Source organism: Pseudophryne corroboree, chromosome 3, assembly GCF_028390025.1.
Source record: "Pseudophryne corroboree isolate aPseCor3 chromosome 3, aPseCor3.hap2, whole genome shotgun sequence".
NCBI classification, from domain to species: domain Eukaryota; kingdom Metazoa; phylum Chordata; class Amphibia; order Anura; family Myobatrachidae; genus Pseudophryne; species Pseudophryne corroboree.
Window position 1 is genome coordinate 456,794,338 of NC_086446.1, and position 26,160 is coordinate 456,820,497.

Genomic DNA, 26,160 nt, shown 5'->3' on the forward strand with positions numbered 1-26,160 from the left:
TTCCAAATGGAGATATCCTCCCACTCCCCCATAAAAATGTTTGCATAACTCGGGGCGAACCTAGTGCCCATGGCGGTACCCCTTTTCTGTAGATAAAAATCCTCCTTAAAAACAAAATAGTTATTAGTTAAAATGAAATTAATACCTTCCACTAAAAATTCCGTTAGGTTAGAATCCAAATTGGACTGTCTCAATTTCTTCGTTACAGATTCTATTCCTTGTTTGTGTTCTATGATTGTGTATAATGAACTAACATCGGATGTCACGAAGAAAAAGTCCTCCTTCCACTCTATAGCTGGTAATAAATTTAACACATCTCCTGTGTCTTTCAAATGGGATCTGTTCGTTAAAACTAAGGGCTGAAGATAAAAATCAATAAAAGAGGATAGATTCGCTGTCAATGAGTCCACCCCGGACACTATGGGTCGTCCTGGTGGGTTCAAAGTGCTTTTGTGCATTTTTGGTAAAATGTAAATAGTTGGTATGATGGGGTTCTCTATTAGGAGGAACTTGGATTCTGTTTCTGAGATGGTACCCTTCTTATTATAGACTTCTACCAGGGTCCGTAATTGTATACCCATTTTTTTAGTGGGGTCCCCCCTGATTTTTTTGTATGTCGTTCCATCACTCAACTGTCGGATAACCTCTGTTTCATATTTAACTCTGTCCATCAAGACTACGGCTCCACCTTTATCGGCCGGCTTGATGATTAAACTCCTATCTTTTGACAGAGTATCAAGAGCCCGCCGTTCTTTAAAGGTTAGGTTATACCTAACTTTCTCCGATTCTAGTTTTTCCAGATCACCGAGTACCAATGCACTGAAAGACTCTAGAAAACATCCCTTAAGGTGTGAAGGAAAAAAATTTGATTTTGGTCTAAAAAAGGGAGATTCCCTTCAGTTTCACTCACCAACTGCTCATCAGATTTTAGTTTGAAGAATTTTTTCAAAGTTAATTTCCTTATGAACTTTTGAATGTCAATGAAGGTGTTAAATTGGTCTATCTTTGTTGAGGGGGAGAACTTTAATCCCTTTTCAAGTAGGGTCCGTTCCTCACTCAAAAGGATATGTGAACTCAGGTTAAAAATCTTGACACTATGGTCCTCTGGACCATTACTTTTATGACTATTCAAAGGTTTTCTCATTTTTCTTTACTCTTTTTCTTTTTGTTTCTTGCTTTGATCCGATTCTGATTTTTCCCGCCCCTATTTCCCCTATGTGTGTGTTTTATCTCCATACAGGGGCTTTCCTTCCTCTGTCTAAAAAAGGGGATGAATTGTATGAAGGTATATCATCTAGAGGAAAAAAACGGTTGGGATGTGTGAAGTTGGGTCTCCTATCTCTCCCATTCCAATGGCCCCATTTATTGCTATCGTTTCCATTCCTCCAATTCAAATGATCTCTATTTGTTGTTCTATCATCATATCCCAATCTATCAAACCTCCTATTTGGGTATCTATCCCTCCTTCCCCCAAAATGATCCCTAGTGTTTGTCTCTTGGGGAACTTCTCTATCCTGTATCGGTGCTGTTGTCGATTCTATTCTACTTTGACGGAAATGGTTAACCCTCAATTTCCGTTGCCCTTGTTTTACACTCTTTTGTTTATGACCGGGAGAGAACAGTAGTATATGTGCCTGGGGAACACCGGGAGAGAACAGTAGTATATGTGCCTGGGTTACATCGGGAGAGAACAGTAGTATATGTGCCTGGGTTACACCGGGAGAGAACAGTAGTATATGTGCCTGGGTTACACCGGGAGAGAACAGTAGTATATGTGCCTGGGCTACACCGGGAGAGAACAGTAGTATATGTGCCTGGGTTACACCGGGAGAGAACAGTAGTATATGTGCCTGGGTTACACCGGGAGAGAACAGTAGTATATGTGCCTGGGTTACACCGGGAGAGAACAGTAGTATATGTGCCTGGGTTACACCGGGAGAGAACAGTAGTATATGTGCCTGGGTTACACCGGGAGAGAACAGTAGTATATGTGCCTGAGTTACACCGGGAGAGAGCAGTAGTATATGTGCCTGGGTTACACCGGGAGAGAGCAAAATATAGGTTCCTGGGTTACACCAGGAGAGAACAGTAGTATATGCGCCTGGGTACCCTGGGAGAGAACAGTAGTATGTGCGCCTGGGTACACCGGGAGAAAACAGTAGTATACACGCCTGGGTTACAGCAGGGGAGAACAGTATACACAAATAATGACCCCAGTAGAGTGCCAGATACAAATAATGACCCCAGTAGTGCCAGATACACATAATGACCCAGTATAGTGCCAGATACACATATGCCCCCAGTAGTGCAGTGCCAGATACACATATGCCCCAGTAGTGCAGTGCCAGATACACAGATGCCCCAGCAGTGCCAGATACACATACGCCCCCAGCAGTGCCACTTCAAGCTGTTGTGTATGTGCCTGGATTACACTAGGAGAGAACAGTAGTATATGCGCCTGGGTTACACCAGGAGAGAACAGTAGTATATGTGCCTGGGTTACACCAGAAGAGAACAGTAGTATATGTGCCTGGGTTAAACCGGGAGAGAACAGTAGTATATGTGCCTGGGTTACACCGGGAGAGAACAGTAGTATATGTGCCTGGGTTACACCGGGAGAGAACAGTAGTATATGTGCCTGGGTTACACCGGGAGAGAACAGTAGTATATGTGCCTGAGTTACACCGGGAGAGATCAGTAGTATATGTGCCTGGGTTACACCGGGAGAGAGCAGTAGTATAGGTTCCTGGGTTACACCAGGAGAGAACAGTAGTATATGCGCCTGGGTACACCGGGAGAGAACAGTAGTATACACGCCTGGGTTACAGCAGGGGAGAACAGTATACACAAATAATGACCCCAGTAGAGTGCCAGATACAAATGACCCCAGTAGTGCCAGATACACATAATGACCCAGTATAGTGCCAGATACACATATGCCCCCAGTAGTGCAGTGCCAGATACACATATGCCCCAGTAGTGCAGTGCCAGATACACAGATGCCCCAGCAGTGCCAGATACACATACGCCCCCAGCAGTGCCAGATACACATACACCCCCAGTAGTGCAGTGCCAGATACACACATGCTGCCCCCAGCAGTGCCAGATACACATATGCCCCCACAGTGCCAGATGCACATATGCCCCCAGAGGTGCCAGGTACACATATGCCCCCAACAGTGCCAGATACACATATGCCCACAGTGCATATACACAGACACTGCCCCCACAGTGCTAGATACACAGGTACTGCCCCCACAGTGCTACTCATTGCTGCCGGCTCCCGCTGCTGCTCCTGTGTCTGAGGTCTCTGACTCTGCCTCACACAGTAACCGCCGCCGCCCGGGCTCTGCTGCCGCTCCTGCTGCCTGCTGCTCCGTGTAAGTGCTGGGGAGAAGAGCGCTAGTAACTATTCTGTATGTATGCTGCAGTCATTTTGAAACTGATTAATTTAATTATCTGTACTGATATTTGGTGTTATAAATGTTGTCTGTCGCTACAGTAGCAAATTATTAATGTCACAAGCTCAACAATAATAATGTGAGTAATTACCTCTAGGTGGGACAAAATGAAAACATTATTCTGAAAAAGTCACTCTAACCACTCTCTAATTCAATGTTTCCCTGTTATATCAGTGCCATAACTAGACATTTTAGCGATGTGTGCAAGAAACAGTATCGGCCCCCCTCCCCATTTTAAAATAGGGACAGTGCATGCCGTAGGTGTGCGTCAAAAATACAGGTGCGTTGCATCATGGGTAAGAGGCATGGCCACAAAATAATACCAATTCATATTACGCTACACTGTAGTCTTCATTATTCAAATTACGCCACACAGTAGCGCCACTACACCAGGTAGAGCCCCTTTTACACATTACGGCAGGCAGACTCCTTTTTACACATTACGACAGACAGCGTCCCATTTTTACGCATTACGTGCCACCTAGTTATGGCCCTGGATAAAATAGATAGATAGATATACAGTAGATAGATAGATAGATAGATAGATAGATGGCTCAGGCTCCTCGATGCAGCTGCTGGCAGCTCCCGTCTGTCCTTCCCGCCTCCCAGCATTCACAGTGGCAGCGAGACGGACAGCCGCAGCAGCGCTGCTACCAATTACAGTGTGGTGCTGCGGCTCCAGAGTCCCCCACTCTCCTGTCCTCGCTCCAGCGGTAGCACACAGCACAGGCGGCTTGTAATGAGTCAGTCTGACTCATTACAATGCCGCAGACTTTGGGCCCATGGTGGTGGCACAACGGGGATGTGGGCAGTTGCGCTCACAGGGTGCCTGCACTGTGTGCCAGGCACTGCTGGCATACACGTAGTTATGGCCCTGCCCAGAAGTCCCGTACTCACACCACTGTACCAGCATTGCCAGCATTAAATAAGTAACTCAGGCACTTCTGGTGGGCAGGCTACTATGGTAGGTGTGTTAGAGCTCCCTGCTGGCATCTGCTACCCACACACATCCCGGCTTGTATCTGCCGAGCACTTTGCCAACTGGTGCTGGCACGGCACAGGGATAAGTGTCGGCAAGTGTACATACTAGTGACCGGCTCCAAGCGTCACCTACAGTATACCGGACTCCAGCTGCCCCCTGCATGGAGCACTGCTTCCCATGTGGCCTTACATCCCCTACTGCCTCTGTCCCCACCCTCCTACCCTCAGTGTCATCCTGGGGTACCTGGTGTCATTGGCGGCTGCTAGATACTGTCAGGCGTCTGCCTCCTGGGACTTCCAGCTTATGTTCCACAGTCTGCTGCATGTGGCTCTGGCTGCCGGATCCCTACCGATGCTGCGCCTCTACCTGGCTGCCTCCTGGGTTTACCGCGAGCCTAGCACCACAACTCCTATGAGGGAACCTGGATCATTGTGGCAGCCCTCCGGCCACTGTGTGGTACTCGCTCATGCTGTATTGCCCGGGACTGCTGCAAGCATTACACCCACCTGGTGACTGCTTTTGGCCTATCGGCTCCTCGGTGTGCGGCTAACTGGCGCTTCTGGGGTTACTGTCTCTGCGGCCTGGAGGCTGTGTACCTGCGGCCCCTCTCCTTCACATGATATGCCTGGAGGCGGAGCGGGGCACTAGGAACAGCCCACCCTTGATGCCTTGTAGTAGGAGGAGGTAGGATGGAGGCGTGGCTCCCCTGATTAGGGAAGAGGGGCGTCTGTCCCAGTCCTGGAAGTCCCGTACATGCTCCTGCCGAACTTGTGGCACGACAGAGATTCACTGCCGCACCAGCGCTGCCTGCCAGAATAATGCTGGAAGGTGCGTACACAGCACCTGCTGCTCCTGTGGCTGGGGAGGAGAGCGCAGCGTGCCGCACACCTCTCCTCCCCTCAGTCTGACACTTGTTGGCCCCGCCCTCACACAAAAGAGGGCGTGGCTAATACTCGGCAGGGCCTAGTCCGAGCCTGAGTGTGTGTATATATATATACCCCTTAGATTGTAAGCTCTCGCGAGTAGGGCCCTCTTCCCTCATGTGCTTATCCTTTTCTTACTTTAATAATCCTCAACTGCACAAATCAAGCAGTTTTTTGGCCACCTGGAACTTCACTGTCATTTACTGGTGTAGTTATGCTTAGTTACCCTGTACTTGTCCTAAATTGTCATCAACTGTAAGTCACTGTTTTCCTGTTTTGATTATGTGCATATGTACTCTGTAATTGGGCGCTGCGGAACCCTTGTGGCGCCATATAAATAAAGGATAATAATAATATATATATATATATATATATATATATAGTCTTTTGAAAAAAGAGGGCACTCACCAACAATTTCTAAAAGAAGGTCAGAAGGTCATTTATTGGTACATTCGTAGGTCGACGTTTCGATCACATCCCAGTGATCTTTGTCAGGACAACAAAGCAGTGTTGTGTGGTGACAGAGCACCAGAAGCAGAGTGTCAGACATGTTCAACATATACAGGTATTTATACCATCATCAATTTGAATATCCAAGCCCCACCTACATGTGTCACTTCCTGTTAAGTAATCAACTACAAGTATTAAAGCCTTATGTTGTAATACATTGCTGTTACAAGAGAAGTCAGTATCAATCCTTAATGTTGGCACCCCAAACAGGGTAACATATACTTTAAATCGTGCTAGTAGTCTTAGAGAGCGCCGAACACATAAACCAGGAAATGGTCCGTGCGTTCCAACAGCTCTTGGAACGCACGCGCTAACCGGAAGTCACTCGCGTGAACCGGAAGTCTAGTTTAAGGAGCCGAAAACAAAGAGACAAAGAGTGCCGGTGCGTTCCAGCACCACATGGAACGCACAGCATATATCGGAAGTGACGCACATGTCAACCGGAAATGACGCTCAAGTCATCACACCCGGAGTGATACGCGTCGTCATGACAATAGTATAATCGCATCAAAGGGGCAGTATTACCAAATAATTATCATTAGGTCAGCCAGGAATAACAGATAGATGATGGTGTACAATTTCTTCCAAAATTAAAATTAAAACATAACTTTTAATAATGCCATTAAAACTTAACAAATATGTTAATACAATGATATATATTATAATAAAATGATATATATTTTATAGGCCTCCGGAGACAAGGGGATTTAACGAGGCCGCCATAATAATGGCTGGCGTCAAGAAAGCCACAATGTACTCAAACAAAGGCCACATATATATCAATATGTCTGAATAAAATAGAAATACACCATGACTATAGACTATCCCAAAAAAATCCCATACGGGTTTGCTTCATTGAGACCTAGTGGAATAAGTGTCTCTAATTCAAAGATCCACCGTGATTCACGCCGTTTCAATCTCAATTCCCTATCACCACCTCGGATCGAAGGTGGGATATGGTCAATTAGCATACATTTTAGACTTGAAACTGAGTGCTTGTGATGTAACCAGTGTTTGGCTACTGGTTTGTCCGTTTTATTGGTCTCCAGAGCCTGTCTGATAGAGTAACGGTGGTTCGCCATACGTTCGCGGAAACACCGTGTCGTAAGTCCCACATAGTACAGCCCACAGGGGCAGATGATAATGTAAATCACAAAATCAGATGTACACGACAGCTTGTGTTTAATTGGGATTCGTTTTCCACTTTGTGGGTGAACAAAAGAAGATCCACTCATCATAGATCTGCATGTTGTACAGTCCGGACACCGGAAACAGCCTAATTTCCTACTCGCCAGCCATGTTTGATTTGCGATACGTGGTTGCAGAGTAGGACGCATCAGCAACTGTCGCAAGTTAGGCCCTCTGCGGTAGGAATGCATTGGAGGTCTTTGGCTCAGACCATCCAGTTTGGCATCTGATGCAACTATAGGCCAGTGTTTCCTGATTGTTTTTTCAGCATTCTTGGACTTTGTGTCAAACGTGGAAGTGAAAATAAGCCGGCCAGGCTCAAGTCTTGATGTAGGTTTCTGACCAATACTTTTGTGTTTGACCTTGGCCTTCCTAAGGCATCTGGAGACAACCTTCGGTGAGTACCCTCTCGCAAGAAACCTCTCAGACATTTCGGAGAGCTGTTGATCAGCAGTGTCCATTGAAGAGTTGTTACGTAACACACGTAGGAATTGAGAGATAGGCATACTTTCTTTTAAGCTCTCTGGGTGGTGGCTTGTTGCAAACAGCAGTGTGTTCCTATCTGTTTGTTTGCGGAACAGGGTAGATCCTAAGTGGGTACCTTCTCGGAAAATCGTAACATCAAGGAAATTGATACAGTCATGGTGTATTTCATAGGTGAACCGAATGGGACTATCAATTGTATTCAAATACTGAACCATTCCATGAAACTCGGACTCAGTGCCCCTCCACAAAACAAATATATCATCAATATAGCGGCCGAAATATACCAACTTATCTCCAAATTTGGGGATAATATGTGTATTCTCATACTGATGCATAAATAAATTAGCATATGCTGGCGCCAAGTTGGAACCCATGGCGGTCCCGTTGCACTGGAGGTAAAAGTCAGTTCCATAGCAGAAATGATTTTTACTTAGAACAAGTTCTGCCAGTGTTATCAAAAATTCAGTGGGGGGACCACCATGAGTACCACTACTCAGCGCCAACCTCAATGCTTCAAGTCCAGCAGAGTGGGGGATCACTGTATACAGTGAGTTGACATCCATTGATGCCAAAAACACATCATCATGAATGTCACCAATCTTATAGATCTTATCAAGAAAATCACCCGTGTCCCTGATAAAACTCCACATATTGCTCACAAGTGGTTGTAAAAAACTATCTACAAATCGAGCTATCGGTTGCAGAAGAGAATCGTTGGCCGATATAATGGGGCGTCCAGGGGGGGTATCAAGGGATTTATGAATTTTCGGCAATGTGTAAAGGATTGGACACACCGGGTGATCAACAGTGAGATACATGGCAATCTGCGCATCAATCCAGTTGTTCTGGAGTCCCATTGAAATAGTGGAGTCTACAAGTTTTTTTATCCCTGGCATGGGATTCTGAGTAATTTTACAATAGGTCTGAGTGTCTGACAGTTGTTGCATTATTTCTCTATTGTACTTGGCCCAATCCTGTACCACTATCGCCCCGCCTTTATCGGCTGGGCGGATCCCAATTTGATCATTGTTCTTAAGTGCCTGGAGTGCTAACCTCTGTTGTTTATTGAGGTTATCATATGTATGGTCACCCCTCTGTTGTTTCATTTCATGTTCAGTTAGTCTAAGAAACGATTTAATACTAGGATTGTGAGAAATAGGGTCAAAGCTACTGGGTTTTGAAAAGGTGTGATCCCGAGGGGTCTCACAGAGCTGGTTGGAGAAAAATTCCCTAAGCCTAAGTTTCCTGCCAAACTTAAAGTGATCAACAGACCATTGAAAAGCATCGTGTCTTACTGTAGGGACGAAGGATAGACCCAAAGAAAGGACTTCCATCTCAGTAGTGGAGAGGGATACAGTAGACAAATTAAAGACAGTGGTTAAGTCTTTGTTCCTTTGGCTTTTTTTGTGTTTCCTCCCGCCCCTCCTTGTCGGGTATTTGGGGGACGTCTTTCCGGGGGAGTGGTATTTTTGCGGGTACCCCGACCTAAAAAATCACCCCTGGGCGGTCTAGAGTCAGTGAATTCACTATCAGAATTGGATTGAGAGGAGCTATCGTATTGTCTCTGTGATCTATATCTGGGATTGTGTTGGAATCTACGTGTGGAATTTCTAGTATCCCCTTTCAGCCACCTGTAAACTTGGTGGTTCGAATAGTCAGAGTTTACGGTGTCCAATTTTTTTCTCTTGAAAGCAATGAGGTCACGTTGGTATGTAGACACTTGCTCCTTAAGTTTATCAATCCAATTCTCTGATTTTTCACGTGTGAGTGTATTAAGATGTAGTGTATTAAACTCAGTGAGTTCTAGTCTGACCTTACCCAGTTCGGTACCCACTTCCTCAATTACAAGAAGAATTAGATCAAGAGAGCATTTGTTCAATACTCCACACCACCGTGTGCAGAATGACAAATTGTTCCGCCCGATGGTGGGAGTATTGCTAACTCTAAAACCACGAGGGATTTTTTTGTTCCTATAATAATCAGAAAGAAATTGACCATGGAGGGTAAGATCTATTTCCCGCTTTCTTAATTTCAACAATTTGTGATACAAATCAATGGGTGTATCGTCTGGTAATCTCTGAAAATCACGGTGATCGAATAAAACTTTTTCAGCGTCATCATCAGTAAGTGAGACAAAATTATTTTGTGCTAGATTCAGCGTGGCCTCATCGAGTATATTACTTGCCCCAAGTGACATAATAGGCAAACAGCTAAACCAACAAAAAAGTATTCTTTAACAAATAACAATAGACCTTGGACAAGTCTCATGGAATGGTCAGAACTGAAACAATAAGCAGTGATGTCTAAGTCAGAGCTTAAAACAGGCATATAGTTAAAAACAACAGAACAAGCTGATACATTATGCAACTAAAAGCACTGTTACAACCAACACATGCATAGAAACTATTTTTCTTGTGAATCTCACAGGGAAATCAAAAGAGCTAGGTCCACAGGTGCTGGATGATAGCAATAGTAGAATATACACGTTGCCAAAATGTAAAATTTCCGGGCATCCGCACAATACTGAATCTCTAGAGGACAACACGGTGGTGCTCACTCCAAGGAATTTCGGGTTCCTGATAATAGTCTTTTGAAAAAAGAGGGCACTCACCAACAATTTCTAAAAGAAGGTCAGAAGGTCATTTATTGGTACATTCGTAGGTCGACGTTTCGATCACATCCCAGTGATCTTTGTCAGGACAACAAAGCAGTGTTGTGTGGTGACAGAGCACCAGAAGCAGAGTGTCAGACATGTTCAACATATACAGGTATTTATACCATCATCAATTTGAATATCCAAGCCCCACCTACATGTGTCACTTCCTGTTAAGTAATCAACTACAAGTATTAAAGCCTTATGTTGTAATACATTGCTGTTACAAGAGAAGTCAGTATCAATCCTTAATGTTGGCACCCCAAACAGGGTAACATATACTTTAAATCGTGCTAGTAGTCTTAGAGAGCGCCGAACACATAAACCAGGAAATGGTCCGTGCGTTCCAACAGCTCTTGGAACGCACGCGCTAACCGGAAGTCACTCGCGTGAACCGGAAGTCTAGTTTAAGGAGCCGAAAACAAAGAGACAAAGAGTGCCGGTGCGTTCCAGCACCACATGGAGCGCACAGCATATATCGGAAGTGACGCACATGTCAACCGGAAATGACGCTCAAGTCATCACACCCGGAGTGATACGCGTCGTCATGACAATAGTATAATCGCATCAAAGGGGCAGTATTACCAAATAATTATCATTAGGTCAGCCAGGAATAACAGATAGATGATGGTGTACAATTTCTTCCAAAATTAAAATTAAAACATAACTTTTAATAATGCCATTAAAACTTAACAAATATGTTAATACAATGATATATATTATAATAAAATGATATATATTTTATGATATATATTTTATAGGCCTCCGGAGACAAGGGGATTTAACGAGGCCGCCATAATAATGGCTGGCGTCAAGAAAGCCACAATGTACTCAAACAAAGGCCAATATCTATTATTATAGGAACAAAAAAATCCCTCGTGGTTTTAGAGTTAGCAATACTCCCACCATCGGGCGGAACAATTTGTCATTCTGCACACGGTGGTGTGGAGTATTGAACAAATGCTCTCTTGATCTAATTCTTCTTGTAATTGAGGAAGTGGGTACCGAACTGGGTAAGGTCAGACTAGAACTCACTGAGTTTAATACACTACATCTTAATACACTCACACGTGAAAAATCAGAGAATTGGATTGATAAACTTAAGGAGCAAGTGTCTACATACCAACGTGACCTCATTGCTTTCAAGAGAAAAAAATTGGACACCGTAAACTCTGACTATTCGAACCACCAAGTTTACAGGTGGCTGAAAGGGGATACTAGAAATTCCACACGTAGATTCCAACACAATCCCAGATATAGATCACAGAGACAATACGATAGCTCCTCTCAATCCAATTCTGATAGTGAATTCACTGACTCTAGACCGCCCAGGGGTGATTTTTTAGGTCGGGGTACCCGCAAAAATACCACTCCCCCGGAAAGACGTCCCCCAAATACCCGACAAGGAGGGGCGGGAGGAAACACAAAAAAAGCCAAAGGAACAAAGACTTAACCACTGTCTTTAATTTGTCTACTGTATCCCTCTCCACTACTGAGATGGAAGTCCTTTCTTTGGGTCTATCCTTCGTCCCTACAGTAAGACACGATGCTTTTCAATGGTCTGTTGATCACTTTAAGTTTAGCAGGAAACTTAGGCTTAGGGAATTTTTCTCCAACCAGCTCTGTGAGACCCCTCGGGATCACACCTTTTCAAAACCCAGTAGCTTTGACCCTATTTCTCACAATCCTAGTATTAAATCGTTTCTTAGACTAACTGAACATGAAATGAAACAACAGAGGGGTGACCATACATATGATAACCTCAATAAACAACAGAGGTTAGCACTCCAGGCACTTAAGAACAATGATCAAATTGTGATCCGCCCAGCCGATAAAGGCGGGGCGATAGTGGTACAGGATTGGGCCAAGTACAATAGAGAAATAATGCAACAACTGTCAGACACTCAGACCTATTGTAAAATTACTCAGAATCCCATGCCAGGGATAAAAAAACTTGTAGACTCCACTATTTCAATGGGACTCCAGAACAACTGGATTGATGCGCAGATTGCCATGTATCTCACTGTTGATCACCCGGTGTGTCCAATCCTTTACACATTGACGAAAATTCATAAATCCCTTGATACCCCCCCTGGACGCCCCATTATATCGGCCAACGATTCTCTTCTGCAACCGATAGCTCGATTTGTAGATAGTTTTTTACAACCACTTGTGAGCAATATGTGGAGTTTTATCAGGGACACGGGTGATTTTCTTGATAAGATCTATAAGATTGGTGACATTCATGATGATGTGTTTTTGGCATCAATGGATGTCAACTCACTGTATACAGTGATCCCCCACTCTGCTGGACTTGAAGCATTGAGGTTGGCGCTGAGTAGTGGTACTCATGGTGGTCCCCCCACTGAATTTTTGATAACACTGGCAGAACTTGTTCTAAGTAAAAATCATTTCTGCTATGGAACTGACTTTTACCTCCAGTGCAACGGGACCGCCATGGGTTCCAACTTGGCGCCAGCATATGCTAATTTATTTATGCATCAGTATGAGAATACACATATTATCCCCAAATTTGGAGATAAGTTGGTATATTTCGGCCGCTATATTGATGATATATTTGTTTTGTGGAGGGGCACTGAGTCCGAGTTTCATGGAATGGTTCAGTATTTGAATACAATTGATAGTCCCATTCGGTTCACCTATGAAATACACCATGACTGTATCAATTTCCTTGATGTTACGATTTTCCGAGAAGGTACCCACTTAGGATCTACCCTGTTCCGCAAACAAACAGATAGGAACACACTGCTGTTTGCAACAAGCCACCACCCAGAGAGCTTAAAAGAAAGTATGCCTATCTCTCAATTCCTACGTGTGTTACGTAACAACTCTTCAATGGACACTGCTGATCAACAGCTCTCCGACATGTCTGAGAGGTTTCTTGCGAGAGGGTACTCACCGAAGGTTGTCTCCAGATGCCTTAGGAAGGCCAAGGTCAAACACAAAAGTATTGGTCAGAAACCTACATCAAGACTTGAGCCTGGCCGGCTTATTTTCACTTCCACGTTTGACACAAAGTCCAAGAATGCTGAAAAAACAATCAGGAAACACTGGCCTATAGTTGCATCAGATGCCAAACTGGATGGTCTGAGCCAAAGACCTCCAATGCATTCCTACCGCAGAGGGCCTAACTTGCGACAGTTGCTGATGCGTCCTACTCTGCAACCACGTATCGCAAATCAAACATGGCTGGCGAGGAGGAAATTAGGCTGTTTCCGGTGTCCGGACTGTACAACATGCAGATCTATGATGAGTGGATCTTCTTTTGTTCACCCACAAAGTGGAAAACGAATCCCAATTAAACACAAGCTGTCGTGTACGTCTGATTTTGTGATTTACATTATCATCTGCCCCTGTGGGCTGTACTATGTGGGACTTACGACACGGTGTTTCCGCGAACGTATGGCGAACCACCGTTACTCTATCAGACAGGCTCTGGAGACCAATAAAACGGACAAACCAGTAGCCAAACACTGGTTACATCACAAGCACTCAGTTTCAAGTCTAAAATGTATGCTAATTGACCATATCCCACCTTCGATCCGAGGTGGTGATAGGGAATTGAGATTGAAACGGCGTGAATCACGGTGGATCTTTGAATTAGAGACACTTATTCCACTAGGTCTCAATGAAGCAAACCCGTATGGGATTTTTTTGGGATAGTCTATAGTCATGGTGTATTTCTATTTTATTCAGACATATTGATATATATGTGGCCTTTGTTTGAGTACATTGTGGCTTTCTTGACGCCAGCCATTATTATGGCGGCCTCGTTAAATCCCCTTGTCTCCGGAGGCCTATAAAATATATATCATTTTATTATAATATATATCATTGTATTAACATATTTGTTAAGTTTTAATGGCATTATTAAAAGTTATGTTTTAATTTTAATTTTGGAAGAAATTGTACACCATCATCTATCTGTTATTCCTGGCTGACCTAATGATAATTATTTGGTAATACTGCCCCTTTGATGCGATTATACTATTGTCATGACGACGCGTATCACTCCGGGTGTGATGACTTGAGCGTCATTTCCGGTTGACATGTGCGTCACTTCCGATATATGCTGTGCGTTCCATGTGGTGCTGGAACGCACCGGCACTCTTTGTCTCTTTGTTTTCGGCTCCTTAAACTAGACTTCCGGTTCACGCGAGTGACTTCCGGTTAGCGCGTGCGTTCCAAGAGCTGTTGGAACGCACGGACCATTTCCTGGTTTATGTGTTCGGCGCTCTCTAAGACTACTAGCACGATTTAAAGTATATGTTACCCTGTTTGGGGTGCCAACATTAAGGATTGATACTGACTTCTCTTGTAACAGCAATGTATTACAACATAAGGCTTTAATACTTGTAGTTGATTACTTAACAGGAAGTGACACATGTAGGTGGGGCTTGGATATTCAAATTGATGATGGTATAAATACCTGTATATGTTGAACATGTCTGACACTCTGCTTCTGGTGCTCTGTCACCACACAACACTGCTTTGTTGTCCTGACAAAGATCACTGGGATGTGATCGAAACGTCGACCTACGAATGTACCAATAAATGACCTTCTGACCTTCTTTTAGAAATTGTTGGTGAGTGCCCTCTTTTTTCAAAAGACTATTATCAGGAACCCGAAATTCCTTGGAGTTGAGCACCACCGTGTTGTCCTCTAGAGATTCAGTATTGTGCGGATGCCCGGAAATTTTATATATATATATATATATATATATACTCTATACAAAGCAAAACTCCACCATATTTTTCGGATGGACTGGGTGGAGACTATGTTTAACAAAGAAAAATACATAGGTAGATTCTTTGACATGTGGGAAAGTTATGTTGCCCAGTTGCCTCTCTCAACGCATCGAGCCATCCATAATAGTTTACACTTAACTAATTGGTATTGCCTGAGAATACTTGATGGTGCTTCTCTGATCACTCTGACAACGTCCTGATTCTACGGAATTTGCCAGGACATGAATAGCGGGTGTTGCATATTCTACCTTATGCAATATTAATGTATACTTTGTGCCTTTTGGCTTACTGCGTTACCATATGTTACTTTTATTGGTAATGGTGGAAATGAAACATGAGTTGGACACGGACTCTGGTAAACGTTTAACTTTTATTTAGTAAATTGATACAACATCCATAACCATCCACTGTATATGCCTGCTACTGACACAGCTGTTCTCTAATGCATGTTCCGACTTAAGAGCAATTGTTGTGTTTTGCATTGATGTCAATTCCATTACATTGTATAAATTCATACTGTACATTCTATAATATGATATGCTTCAATAAAATAAAAAAAGAAATAAAAAAAAAGAAATGCCAATGATGATCTGCTGTACGACAACGCAATGTATGTCTTACATGCTGCACGTAAGGACACCACGTTGGCCATGGAATCGTCCCATTGTACATGTAGCACATTCAATGGGATGATGCAACCACCCAATTCATCAAATGATGAATTGGCTGAATTTGACGGTACAAACTTTGTGATGCATCACAGATCACAACATTGACCAATATATTGTAAAGTGTGTACCCAGCTTAAGTCAGGCCAATACTGCCATGAATGTTTGCACACACTGGGGACTCCTAATGTTATCGACCCCGATCTCCCATCTAAAGTGACGGGAGATCACAGGGGGCGATATACAATTGAGGTCCCCTATCGTGCTGATCGCACCCATTAGTGTTGGATGTAATCGCGTAAAGCAACTAAACCCGACTAAACTAATGGGCGCAATTGGCAAAAATGCCGTTTGTCACACATTTCAGCTCGCCACAGCTGAACATTTGAATATCTTTGTTCGGCACCATTTAGTGGCTGCCAGCGTCAATAAAGCCCCATACACACGGTGCGATTTATCCTTACGATTTTGCCCAGTCAATATTGTAAGAAAAGTTAGTGTAAATCGCACCAAACATATGCTCTTGTGATGCCGACGTGCACTCCCGCGGGATCAGCATCGTAAAAAAATAGACTGTGCAGGCAAGGTCGATATTGGCTAGATCGGATGCTCATGCAGACAGTTTATAGCCGATATCGGGCATAAGCCGAAATCACACTGTGTGTACGCACCATAATATTTGAATTCCACCCACACTCTGTACATTCTAATGCACTGAGTGTACCTTCTACAATATGTTGTGGTTTATACCAGTGGTTCTCAACCTCGGTCCTCAAGTACCCCCAACAATTCATGTTTTCCGGGTCACCTAGCTGGTGCACAGGTGTATTCATTACTCACTGACACATTTTAAAAGACCACAGGTGGAGCAAATAATTTCACTTGCAATCCTGTGAGGAGACCTGGAAAACATGAACTGTTGGGGGTATTTGAGGACCGCTGTTGAGAGCAACTGGTTTATACAAACTTTCACATGAACAGCACATTACCCCTGGCAGAAGCACACTCTTTCTGTTCGTCTATACCTCATTCTACATAAATGCTAAAAAAAAAAAAAAAAAAAAATCTTACGGTACGCCAGGCAGAGCAGACTCAGCAGAGATGCTCAATGACATGCTACACAACCACTTTCCCAGCACCCCCCCCCCCCCCATGTATGCGCGCACCCGCCGCCACGTGCTCCTCAGAGCGGGCTTCTTCGTCGCTCAAGGGGAGTGTCCACGCGGGGCTGCGCACGCACGACGCGTTTTATAACCACCTTGCGTGCGCGCTCCCGGCACACGACCCGCGCGGGTTCAGGCTCTTTGTGAGTAGGAGGAGGCGGCACCACCGAGAGCACCGGATACCGGCGTCAGACCCAGCATGGCGGACGATAAACCAAAGGTACGATGTCGAGATTTGTGTGTGGGGCTGACGGGGCGATGCAGCGGGGTTGTATTAACCTTGAGGGGAGCCTGAGGTGATGGCGATGCTGGGAGTAGCGCAGAGGCCTGTGTGTATGTGGGGCGCAGACGCACGGCGGGAAGGCGATATCTGCGTAGGGGGTAAATCGGCGGCCGGGCGAGATCTCTAGGGCCTCGTTAGCGATGATATAAGTGGTGGCTGGTGATGCTATGACCGGGGGAGCTATATGCAGACACACACAGCAAGTGCTGTGGTCTCTTATGTGCAGAGAGTGGGTTGCATGGGGCATGCACTATACGGATGTGTGACTGTGCATCATGCCGTGTACTCATGAGCATTCCTTGAATATAGATGTAATGGGAAAAATCCTAATAGAAAAATAACTAGCCTCAAATTTTAAGATGTATATGTATGTGTGTGTGTATATGTGTATATGTGTGTATGTGTATGTATATATATATATATATATATATATATATATATATATATATATATATATATACTTTCCCTCCAAGTGTGACTGTTACTTGGGATGGAAGTGTGTAGTTGCGTAGTAGGATGGATGCTACTAAGCTCTTTTTCATGTTGCAGGAAGGAGTGAAGACTGAGAACAATGATCACATTAACTTGAAAGTGGCTGGCCAGGATGGCTCAGTGGTGCAGTTCAAAATCAAGAAACATACGCCACTCAACAAGCTTATGAAGGCTTATTGTGAACGACAGGCAAGTATTTACATTGTTGCTACTGTATTTACATTATAAGTTGTTAGGAATCTGCTTTAAGTCAAGACATTCACTACTGTGACATGTCTGTCCGTCATGTTGCAGGCGATCACCCCGGCAGCCTCCCGGGCAGCAGGATCGCCCAAGATGCATCGTATGCGGTCCTTTTGCATGCAATGTATCTTGGGCGATCCCAGCCATGCCTGTGTGGTCCGACATATCACGAGTGCAGCACGTTCAATCTGGAGGATCCGATGCTCACGGGAACGCGCATCGGCTTGGTTCAGAAACGCCTCAAATGCCCGATTTCACCTGATATATCGGGCCCAAATCAGATGAAATCGGGCATTATCATTCTAGTGTATGATGCTCCTTAAACTTGCTCCAATAAGTTTGTAGTTTTGATTACGTTTGTTTCTGTACAACTGTTTTGTTGTAACATTAAAAATTAAACTCATGGTGCTATATGGAACACCGTTTTAAGTATCTCCAGGTGTACTGTATCAGTAACTTTAGCATTTGGTGGGTTACATGCCTTGTTCTAAATTGAATTTAAAGGACCTCTCTATAATATAATTTTCTGAAGGGGCCACCCCTATGGCTCACATTGGTTAGCTTCACCTGCAGATGAACCTCTGTGATGTCTTTCATGAAAGTGGAGTGTTATGTATAACAATATTGCCCCCTTCAGCTAACATTATGAAGTATACTTGCTTCTTTGCAAATAGCTTTATAATTTTATAATGTATGCTCCTTTTTTTTTTTTTTTTTTTAAACCTTTTACACCCCTCCCCCCAAAAAAGGCATCTTAAATATGATGGGAGTTTCAGAAGATTCTCTGCAAGATTTAGTACAGGTTGAGTATCCCATATCCAAATATTCCAAAATACGGAATGTTCCGAAATATGGACTTTTTTGAGTGAGACTGAGATAGTGAAACCTTTGTTTTTTGATGGCTCAATGTACATAAACTTTGTTTAATACACAAATTTATTAAAAATATTGTATTAAATGACCTTTAGGCTGTGTATATGAAACAAATGAATTGTGTGAATGTACAGTACACACACTTTGTTTAATGCACAAAGTTATAAAAAAATATTGTCTAAAATGACCTTCAGGCTGTGTGTATAAGGTGTATATGAAACATAAATGCATTCTGTGCTTAGACTTAGGTCCCATCACCATGATATCTCATTATGGTATGCAATTATTCCAAAATACGGAAAAATCCAATATCCAAAATACCTCTGGTCCCAAGCATTTTGGATAAGGGATACTCATCCTGTAATAGAATATAGTGGTAGATTGACTGAGGCCATATGTAGTGAACCTTTTCAGAAAAAAATGTATTTTCCCAAATTGGTTTTCAAATTTTATGTTGGAGAAATACTAAATTGCTTAAAATACAAATGGCTTGTGGTTATAGATGAGCAGTCCGTGTCTTGCAAGAGTTCCTTACTTTTTAGAAACCTGATTGTCTGACTGAGACACTCCATTGTCTGTATACAGACTGGAGGCATTTAATTGATCAGGTGAGGAGCAGTTCCCTGGAAAGGTAATCTGTGAAATGGTCTACATGATTGGCACAGTGGTAAGCATTGCTGCCACTTTAGTTCAATTTCTGAGTAAGGTGTTTGCTGTGTTGAGTTTGTATGTTCTCCCAATGTGTGGGTTTCATACCACACTCCAGAAACATACTGTTAGATACTGTTCAGTTAATTGGCTTCTGACAAAATGAAGCCTAGTGTTTGCATTTTGTAAGGAATATAGGGGCAGATGTATTAAGCCTGGAGAAGTGATAAAGCAGTGCTAACGCATCAGCCAATCAGCTCCTGTTAGTTTACATATTGGAGCTGATTGGCTGGTGCATTATCACCTTGCACTTATCACTGCTTGATCGTTGCTTTATCACTTATCCAGGCTTAATACATCTGCCCCATAGTTTGCAAGCTCCACTGGAACAGTGACTGAAATATTCTGTGTAATGTCATGGGTACTAAGTCTGTGCTATATAAATAACAAATCCAAAATTGTTTGGCTTGTTTTCTGGTGTGTGGGGCATTGAATTGTTAAATGTAAATACTAAACTGATGTCTATTTTCCCTAGGGGTTGTCAATGAGGCAAATTAGATTCCGATTTGATGGGCAGCCTATCAATGAGACGGACACACCAGCACAGGTAACCATGTTGGGTAGTTTTAAAAAAACATTAAGGAGCCTATTTATTAACATAATTTTTACTATAATGTAAATGGTGTTTACAAACCCGTTTAATATTTTAGTATCATTGAATGTATTAAAGGGCATTTGGAGCAGTTGTCGTGAAACTGCTCCAAATCCTTGAATTGTAATTTCTGCAGCAGTGTACACTGGGATTCCACAGGGGAATACATCGGGGTGTAGTGTTGGGTCTTGAGCCGAGGCACGAGCAGGCTAAAGCTTTGACTTCCCAGGATGCATTGCACTGCCGCCACTATAACCCCGCCTCCAGGCACTGGAGCTCAGTTTGTAAGTTGGTGCCTGCAGTGCAGGTCACTAACAGGTGGCGCTGCGCTAGGCAGCCCTGAAAAGAGCTTTTTAAGAAGACTTCAAGGGCCGCAGCACTATTTGTCAGTCTGACATTCTGTGCTGCGTGTCCATCACCTCCCCAGCAGCGCTGCATACTTCTGTGACTGGGTTCCCAGGTACTTGCAGCGGAGGCGCACTGGTCATCGGCACACTATCGCGGACGCTCTCCAGGATCGTGTGGCTGCACATCAGGGCGGAGGTAAGAGGGTCCCCCAGGTGGGACCTGCCGGTTAATAACGGTCCCAGGAGATGGACCGCGCCGCTGGCGTGGACACTGTATACTGCACAGGGACCCCACTATATCCACAAGGGCAAGGGAGCACAGGTCGGATTTACTAAAATCCGTTTGATATAGGCTCCACAGTACCCGGTGGTGAGGACCAGCATAGGGGATAAGGCGCTAACCTGTAGTCCCTCCCCCAGCTCCGGACGCCATCTACTGCTGGTGTTCCCGCCCTAGAGCTGCATTTCACTCTCCCTCACTCCCTGACAGATTTTGGTGCCATCTTCACTACTAGCTGGGCTGATCTCTGGGACTGCAGGGCTCTGTCTCCTGTAAAGCCGTCTCATCAGCACTGTGCATTTACAGACACGAGTATTCTACATGTCGTTTTAGACAGTTAGTTAAGAACAAGTGTACTGCTTTCTGAATATTTAGTACAAGTATTTTGCGATATACATCCAGTATCTACTGTGCATTGTTATATCTATACTCACACATATTTATATGTAAATTTACTAGTCCAGTTTTATTGTTTATATGTTATAACTTCTGCAGTGTGCCTGTAGCTGTTGTGTGCGATTCCATTCTCCTGTATCGCATACTGCTATCACTATATTCTGTACCCAGGGGGGCTAGGGGCGTCAGGGTTATATACTGTCACATAACACAGGGAGTTATTTGCAGGTATTGTGTTTGTCTGGCTATATGCTAACGTTACGCCGTAAGGCTACATTCCTTATGTCTGCCACAAAGGGTGGGAAATCCACGGACCCTTCTGCATCCTGCAGTACCGGCACCACAGATTTACCTGAGGAGGAAGTTTTAGCTGCTGGTTCAGGAGCTGAGTGCCATACACCCAGTCAACCTGCAGCACCTGTGGCCAATCGGGATCCACCATGGGCAGCGTTCTCAAGTATGCTGAGTACACTTGTGACATGTCTTACACCCCCTGTGGGACCTCCGGTGCCATTGCAGACAAATATTGTCCCTGTAGTTAATCCGTCCTGGGTGGATACTCTGTCTACCCAATTACAACAATTAAATCAATCTTTGATTAGACAGAAGTCTACCCCACGCCCCTCTTGGGCCATCTAAACGGACCATTTCTTCCTCACAATCCACTAATATTTCAGGTAATTCTTCAAATGAGGATGGGGAATATACTGATCCGTACGGCACTGATAGTTGCTTCTGATGAGGAATCTACAACCCAGGTGGTTGATCCTGACCTAGTGGAGGCTATTAAGCTAATTCTTCAAATAGACGATAACAATGAGCCTACTACTGCGTCTAAGAAACCTGATAAGTTCAAACGTCAGAAGGTTGCTAAAGTAGTCTTACCACATTCTGAACATTTAATTGACATACGTCAGGAGTCCTGGTAGTCTCCAGAAAAGACATTTTCCAGGTCTAAAAAGATGCTAGCTCGTTATCTTACCCCTGCGTAATTAAGTAACAAGTGGGAAAGTCCACCACTGGTGGACTCGTGTCATCTACTCTGCCTATCACCTCACTGAAGGAACCAACGGATAAGCGTGTGGAGGGATGCCTGAAGTCTATTTACTCTCTTACTGGTGCGGTACATTGATCCACGGTAGCCTCCTGGGCTGCAAAAGGAATTAAAGCATGGGTTCAGCCAATTGAGGATGAGCTGCCTCCAGGATTTTTCTGACACTCCAGGCAATATCTCTTATTACCACAGCCTCCCACTATATTCAGGAGGCGGCCTCTGATGCAGGTGTAATGGTGGCCAAGGCATCACTACGTCTATCCTGGCTTGTCGAATTAAGTGGTTGAGGTCCTGGAAGGTGGACCTGGACTCCAAAAAGACCTTGGAGGTGCTCCCCTTTTAAGGGAGACATCCTATTTGGGGAGGATCGAAACAAGATTGTAACTGACTTGGCTACTGCCAAGACTGCGTATCTCCCAAATACTAATCCTACTGCTCCGAAGGCTAAGAGTACCACCTTTCATTCTTTTCGACCTCCAGGGAAAGCAAAGGGTCAGGCGTATCCGCGACAGGCTTGTGCTTCCAAAACCACTAAGCCCAAAGCGAAATAATCCTTGACCGCCCGTCAGCCTGCTTCCAAACAATACAAGCCTGCTGCATGATGGGGGAGGGGGGTGGTCCCCAAGGGTGGGATGCTGACTTATGCAGTTCGCCCAGACCTGGTTTGAACGCCTGGGTGCGGGAAGTTGTCTCACGGGTACGCAATCTTTCAAGAGACGTCCCCCTCGCCAGTTTTGCACAGCGGTTATTCCTGTGACTCTGTTAAAAGCGCAAGCTCTATACTTGGTTGTACAATCCCTCCTGGATACAGGAGTGGTAGTGCTAGTACCTGTCTCAGGGAAAGGCAGGGGATACTATTCAACACTTTCTAGTTTCAAAGCCAAATGTGTCCTTCCGGCCTATACTCAACCGCTAATTACTGAAAAAGTTTGAGTATTTAAATTCCGTATGGAAACTCTGCGCTCTATAGTGCTGGCCATGGAACCCGAATACCATATGGTATCCCTGGACATACAGGATGCTTACCTGCACATACCTATTGCCATATCACATCAGCAATATCTGCGGTTTGCTATTGGCAACCTACATTATCAATTCCAGGCACTACCTTTTGGATTGGCCACGGCACCTCGGATCTTCACCAAGGTCATGGCCGTGATGACGGCTCTTCTCCGCTTTCAGGGAATCGGGATCCTGCCGTATCTGGACGACTTGCTGATCCTGGCGAACTCCCAAGAAGTTCTCCTCAGTCATCTGGAACTGACTGTCCAATTCCTACAAGCCCATGGGTGGCTCATTAACTGGAAAAAGTCCTCGCTGGTCCCTGCTCGGAGCATGGTGCACCTGGGGGCACTACAGGGCACACACAGCCAACGATTGTTTTTGTCTCCAGAGAAAGTCCTGAAACTTCAGGACAGGATCAGATACTTCCCCTCTCACCCAAGAGTGTTGATACACTGGGCGATGCAAGTACTAGGCCTCATGGTGTCTGCTTGTGACATGGTAGAGTACGCTCCATTTCATTCCCACCCTCTGCCTCATTGGATCAGGTCTCAAATGATCTATTTGACTCCGGAAGTTCATCTGTCACTGAGCTGGTGGCTACAGGACCAACAGTTGAGCAGGGACCGTCCCTTCTGGATCTCCAACTGGGTCCTCATGACAACGGGTGGCATTGGAGCAACACTCTCCAGGGTCGGTGGACCAGGGAGGAGTCTCTACTCCCGATTGAACATTCTGGAATTGCGGGCGGTGTTCAATGCGTTGACACAGGCCTGTTCAAGTACGATCAGACAACGCCACCATGGTGGCGTACATAAATCATCAAGGCGGCACTCGATGCCGCATGGCAATGCTGGAAGTGTCAAAAATCCTCCGTTGGGCGGAACGACATCTGTCGGCAGTGTTCATCCCCGGAGTCTTCAACTGAGAAGCGGATTTCCTCAGTCGTCAGGACGTTCACGCCGGAGAGTGGAGTCTTCATCCGGAGGTCTTTCAACTCCTAGTGGACAAGTGGGGCCTACCGGCTGTAGACCTGATGGCGTCCCAACACAATCACAAGGTTCCTGTCTTCGGATCAAGGATAAGGGATCCTCAAGCAGCGTTAGTGGAAGCACTGGCAATTCCATGGAACTTTCGGCTGCCATACGTGTTCCCTCCAGTGTCACTCCTGCCCAGGGTACTACTGAAGTTCAAGCAAGAAAGAGGAATACTACTTCTAGTTGCTCCAGCGTGGCCCAGACGGCATTGTTTCTCAGACCTGCAGGGTCTCTCGATAGAGCGTCCTCTTCTACTTCCTCAACGCCCAGACCTCCTTGCTCAGGGCCTTTGTGTCTATCCGGACCTGGCCAGACTGGCTTTGACAGCGTGGCTCTTGAAGCTTCACTCCTGAGGGCCAAGGGATTCTCTGAGTCGGTTATTCAAACTATGTTGAAGGCCCTCAAACCGGCTTCTGCACGGATTTATTACAGGGTCTGGAACTCTTACTTCACATGGTGTGCTGCTAAGAATTCTGATGCCTATTCGTTCAGAACTTCTAGGCTTTTGGCTTTCTTGCAACAAGGCTTAGATTTAGGCCTTCGTCCGACCTCCCTCAAGGTTCATATATCTGCCTTGTTGGTGTGGTTTTCAGAGGAAAATTGCGTCTATTCCTAACGTTCATACTCACTCAGGGCGTTTTATGGATTCAGCCTTCCTTGGTCCCTCCTGTGGCTCCATGGGAGCTGTCTGTTGTCTCAAATGCCCTACAAGGGTCTCCATTAGAACCTCTTGAGTCTGTGGATCTTAACTGTCTTAAGGTTGTGTTTTACTGGCTATTGCCTCTGCTAGGAGGGTGTCTGACTTGGGCGCCTTGTCCTGTTGTCCACCCTTTCTGATTTTTCACTGTGACCGGGCAGTTCTTAGAACTCGCCCTGGTTATCGCTGTACCTAAGGTGGTATCATTTCATCTTAACCAAGAGATTGTGGTTCTGGCCTTTTATCTCTTCTGGTTTGTCATCCAAAGAGCGTTCTTTGGATGTGGTACGGGCTCTCCGGATTTACGTAGAGGACTGCCTCCCTCAGGAAGTCAGATACCCATTTTTATTTTTTTTATGTTTTGGGGGGTTATGTTTTGTTTTCACAAACGTGGCTGGCCTGCGAATAAGCTAACCTTGGCCAGATGGATTAGAATGATTGTACAAGCCTATGCACAGGCTGGTCTTCCAGCTCCTGCTGCTATCAAAGCCCATTCTACTCGGTCTGTTGGACCTTCTTGGGCGGCTCGCCGTGTCGCGTCCGCTGAGCAATTGCAAGTTGGCTTTGTGGTCCTCGGTGAAAACGTTCATCAGGTTCAGGTATATGTCTTTGATACTTCCGCCTCCCAGGATGCTTCCTTTGGACACCGGGTACTTGTACCCGCTACGGTGCGTCCCTTCCCATGGGGAACTGCTTTAGGACGTCCTTGATGTTTTCCCTGTGGAATCCGTGTACCCCGCCGCAGAAAAGGAGATTTGATAGACTTACCATGGTTTAAATCTTTCTGTAAGGTACACTGGATTCCACAGGGCGCCCACCCTGACACACTAAGTTCTTTGAGTTTGTATGGCATTAGCCACTAGTCCCTTCTGTCGTGAGAATGTGTTTCTATGTGACTAACATCCACCGTCTTTTACCTGCTACTGCATTGGACTGGTTAACGAAACTGAGCTTCAGTTCCCGGAGGTGGGGTTATAGAGGAGGTTGTGTAATGCATCCTGGGAACATTCAAAGCTTTAGCCTGTTGGTGCCTTGGATCAAGATCCAACTCTATACCCTGATGTATTCCCTGTGGAATCCAGTGCACCTCGCAGAAGGATTTAACCATAAATCTCCCTATTTTTATATATATATATATATATATATAATATATAATTTCTCTGACGTCCTAGTGGATGCTGGGACTCCGTAAGGACCATGGGGAATAGCGGCTCTGCAGGAGACAGGGCACAAGAATAAAAGCTTTAGGATCAGGTGGTGTGCACTGGCTCCTCCCCCTATGACCCTCCTCCAAGCCTCAGTTAGATTTTTGTGCCCGAACGAGAAGGGTGCAGGCTAGGTGGCTCTCCTGA

The 26,160-nt window shown here is 44.9% G+C and overlaps 1 protein-coding gene across 1 annotated transcript in view; it reads left to right on the plus strand.

The window, feature by feature from the left end:
- Positions 1 to 16,900: 16,900 nt before the first annotated feature.
- The window catches only part of SUMO2 (small ubiquitin like modifier 2), a 30,181-nt gene continuing 20,921 nt past the window's right edge, over positions 16,901 to 26,160 (plus strand). The window contains exons 1-3 of the mRNA XM_063960653.1: positions 16,901 to 17,024; positions 17,637 to 17,768; positions 19,879 to 19,950. Coding sequence (XP_063816723.1) covers positions 17,004 to 17,024; positions 17,637 to 17,768; positions 19,879 to 19,950 — 225 coding nt within the window. The 5' untranslated portion in view covers positions 16,901 to 17,003. The remainder of the gene's footprint in view (positions 17,025 to 17,636; positions 17,769 to 19,878; positions 19,951 to 26,160) is intronic.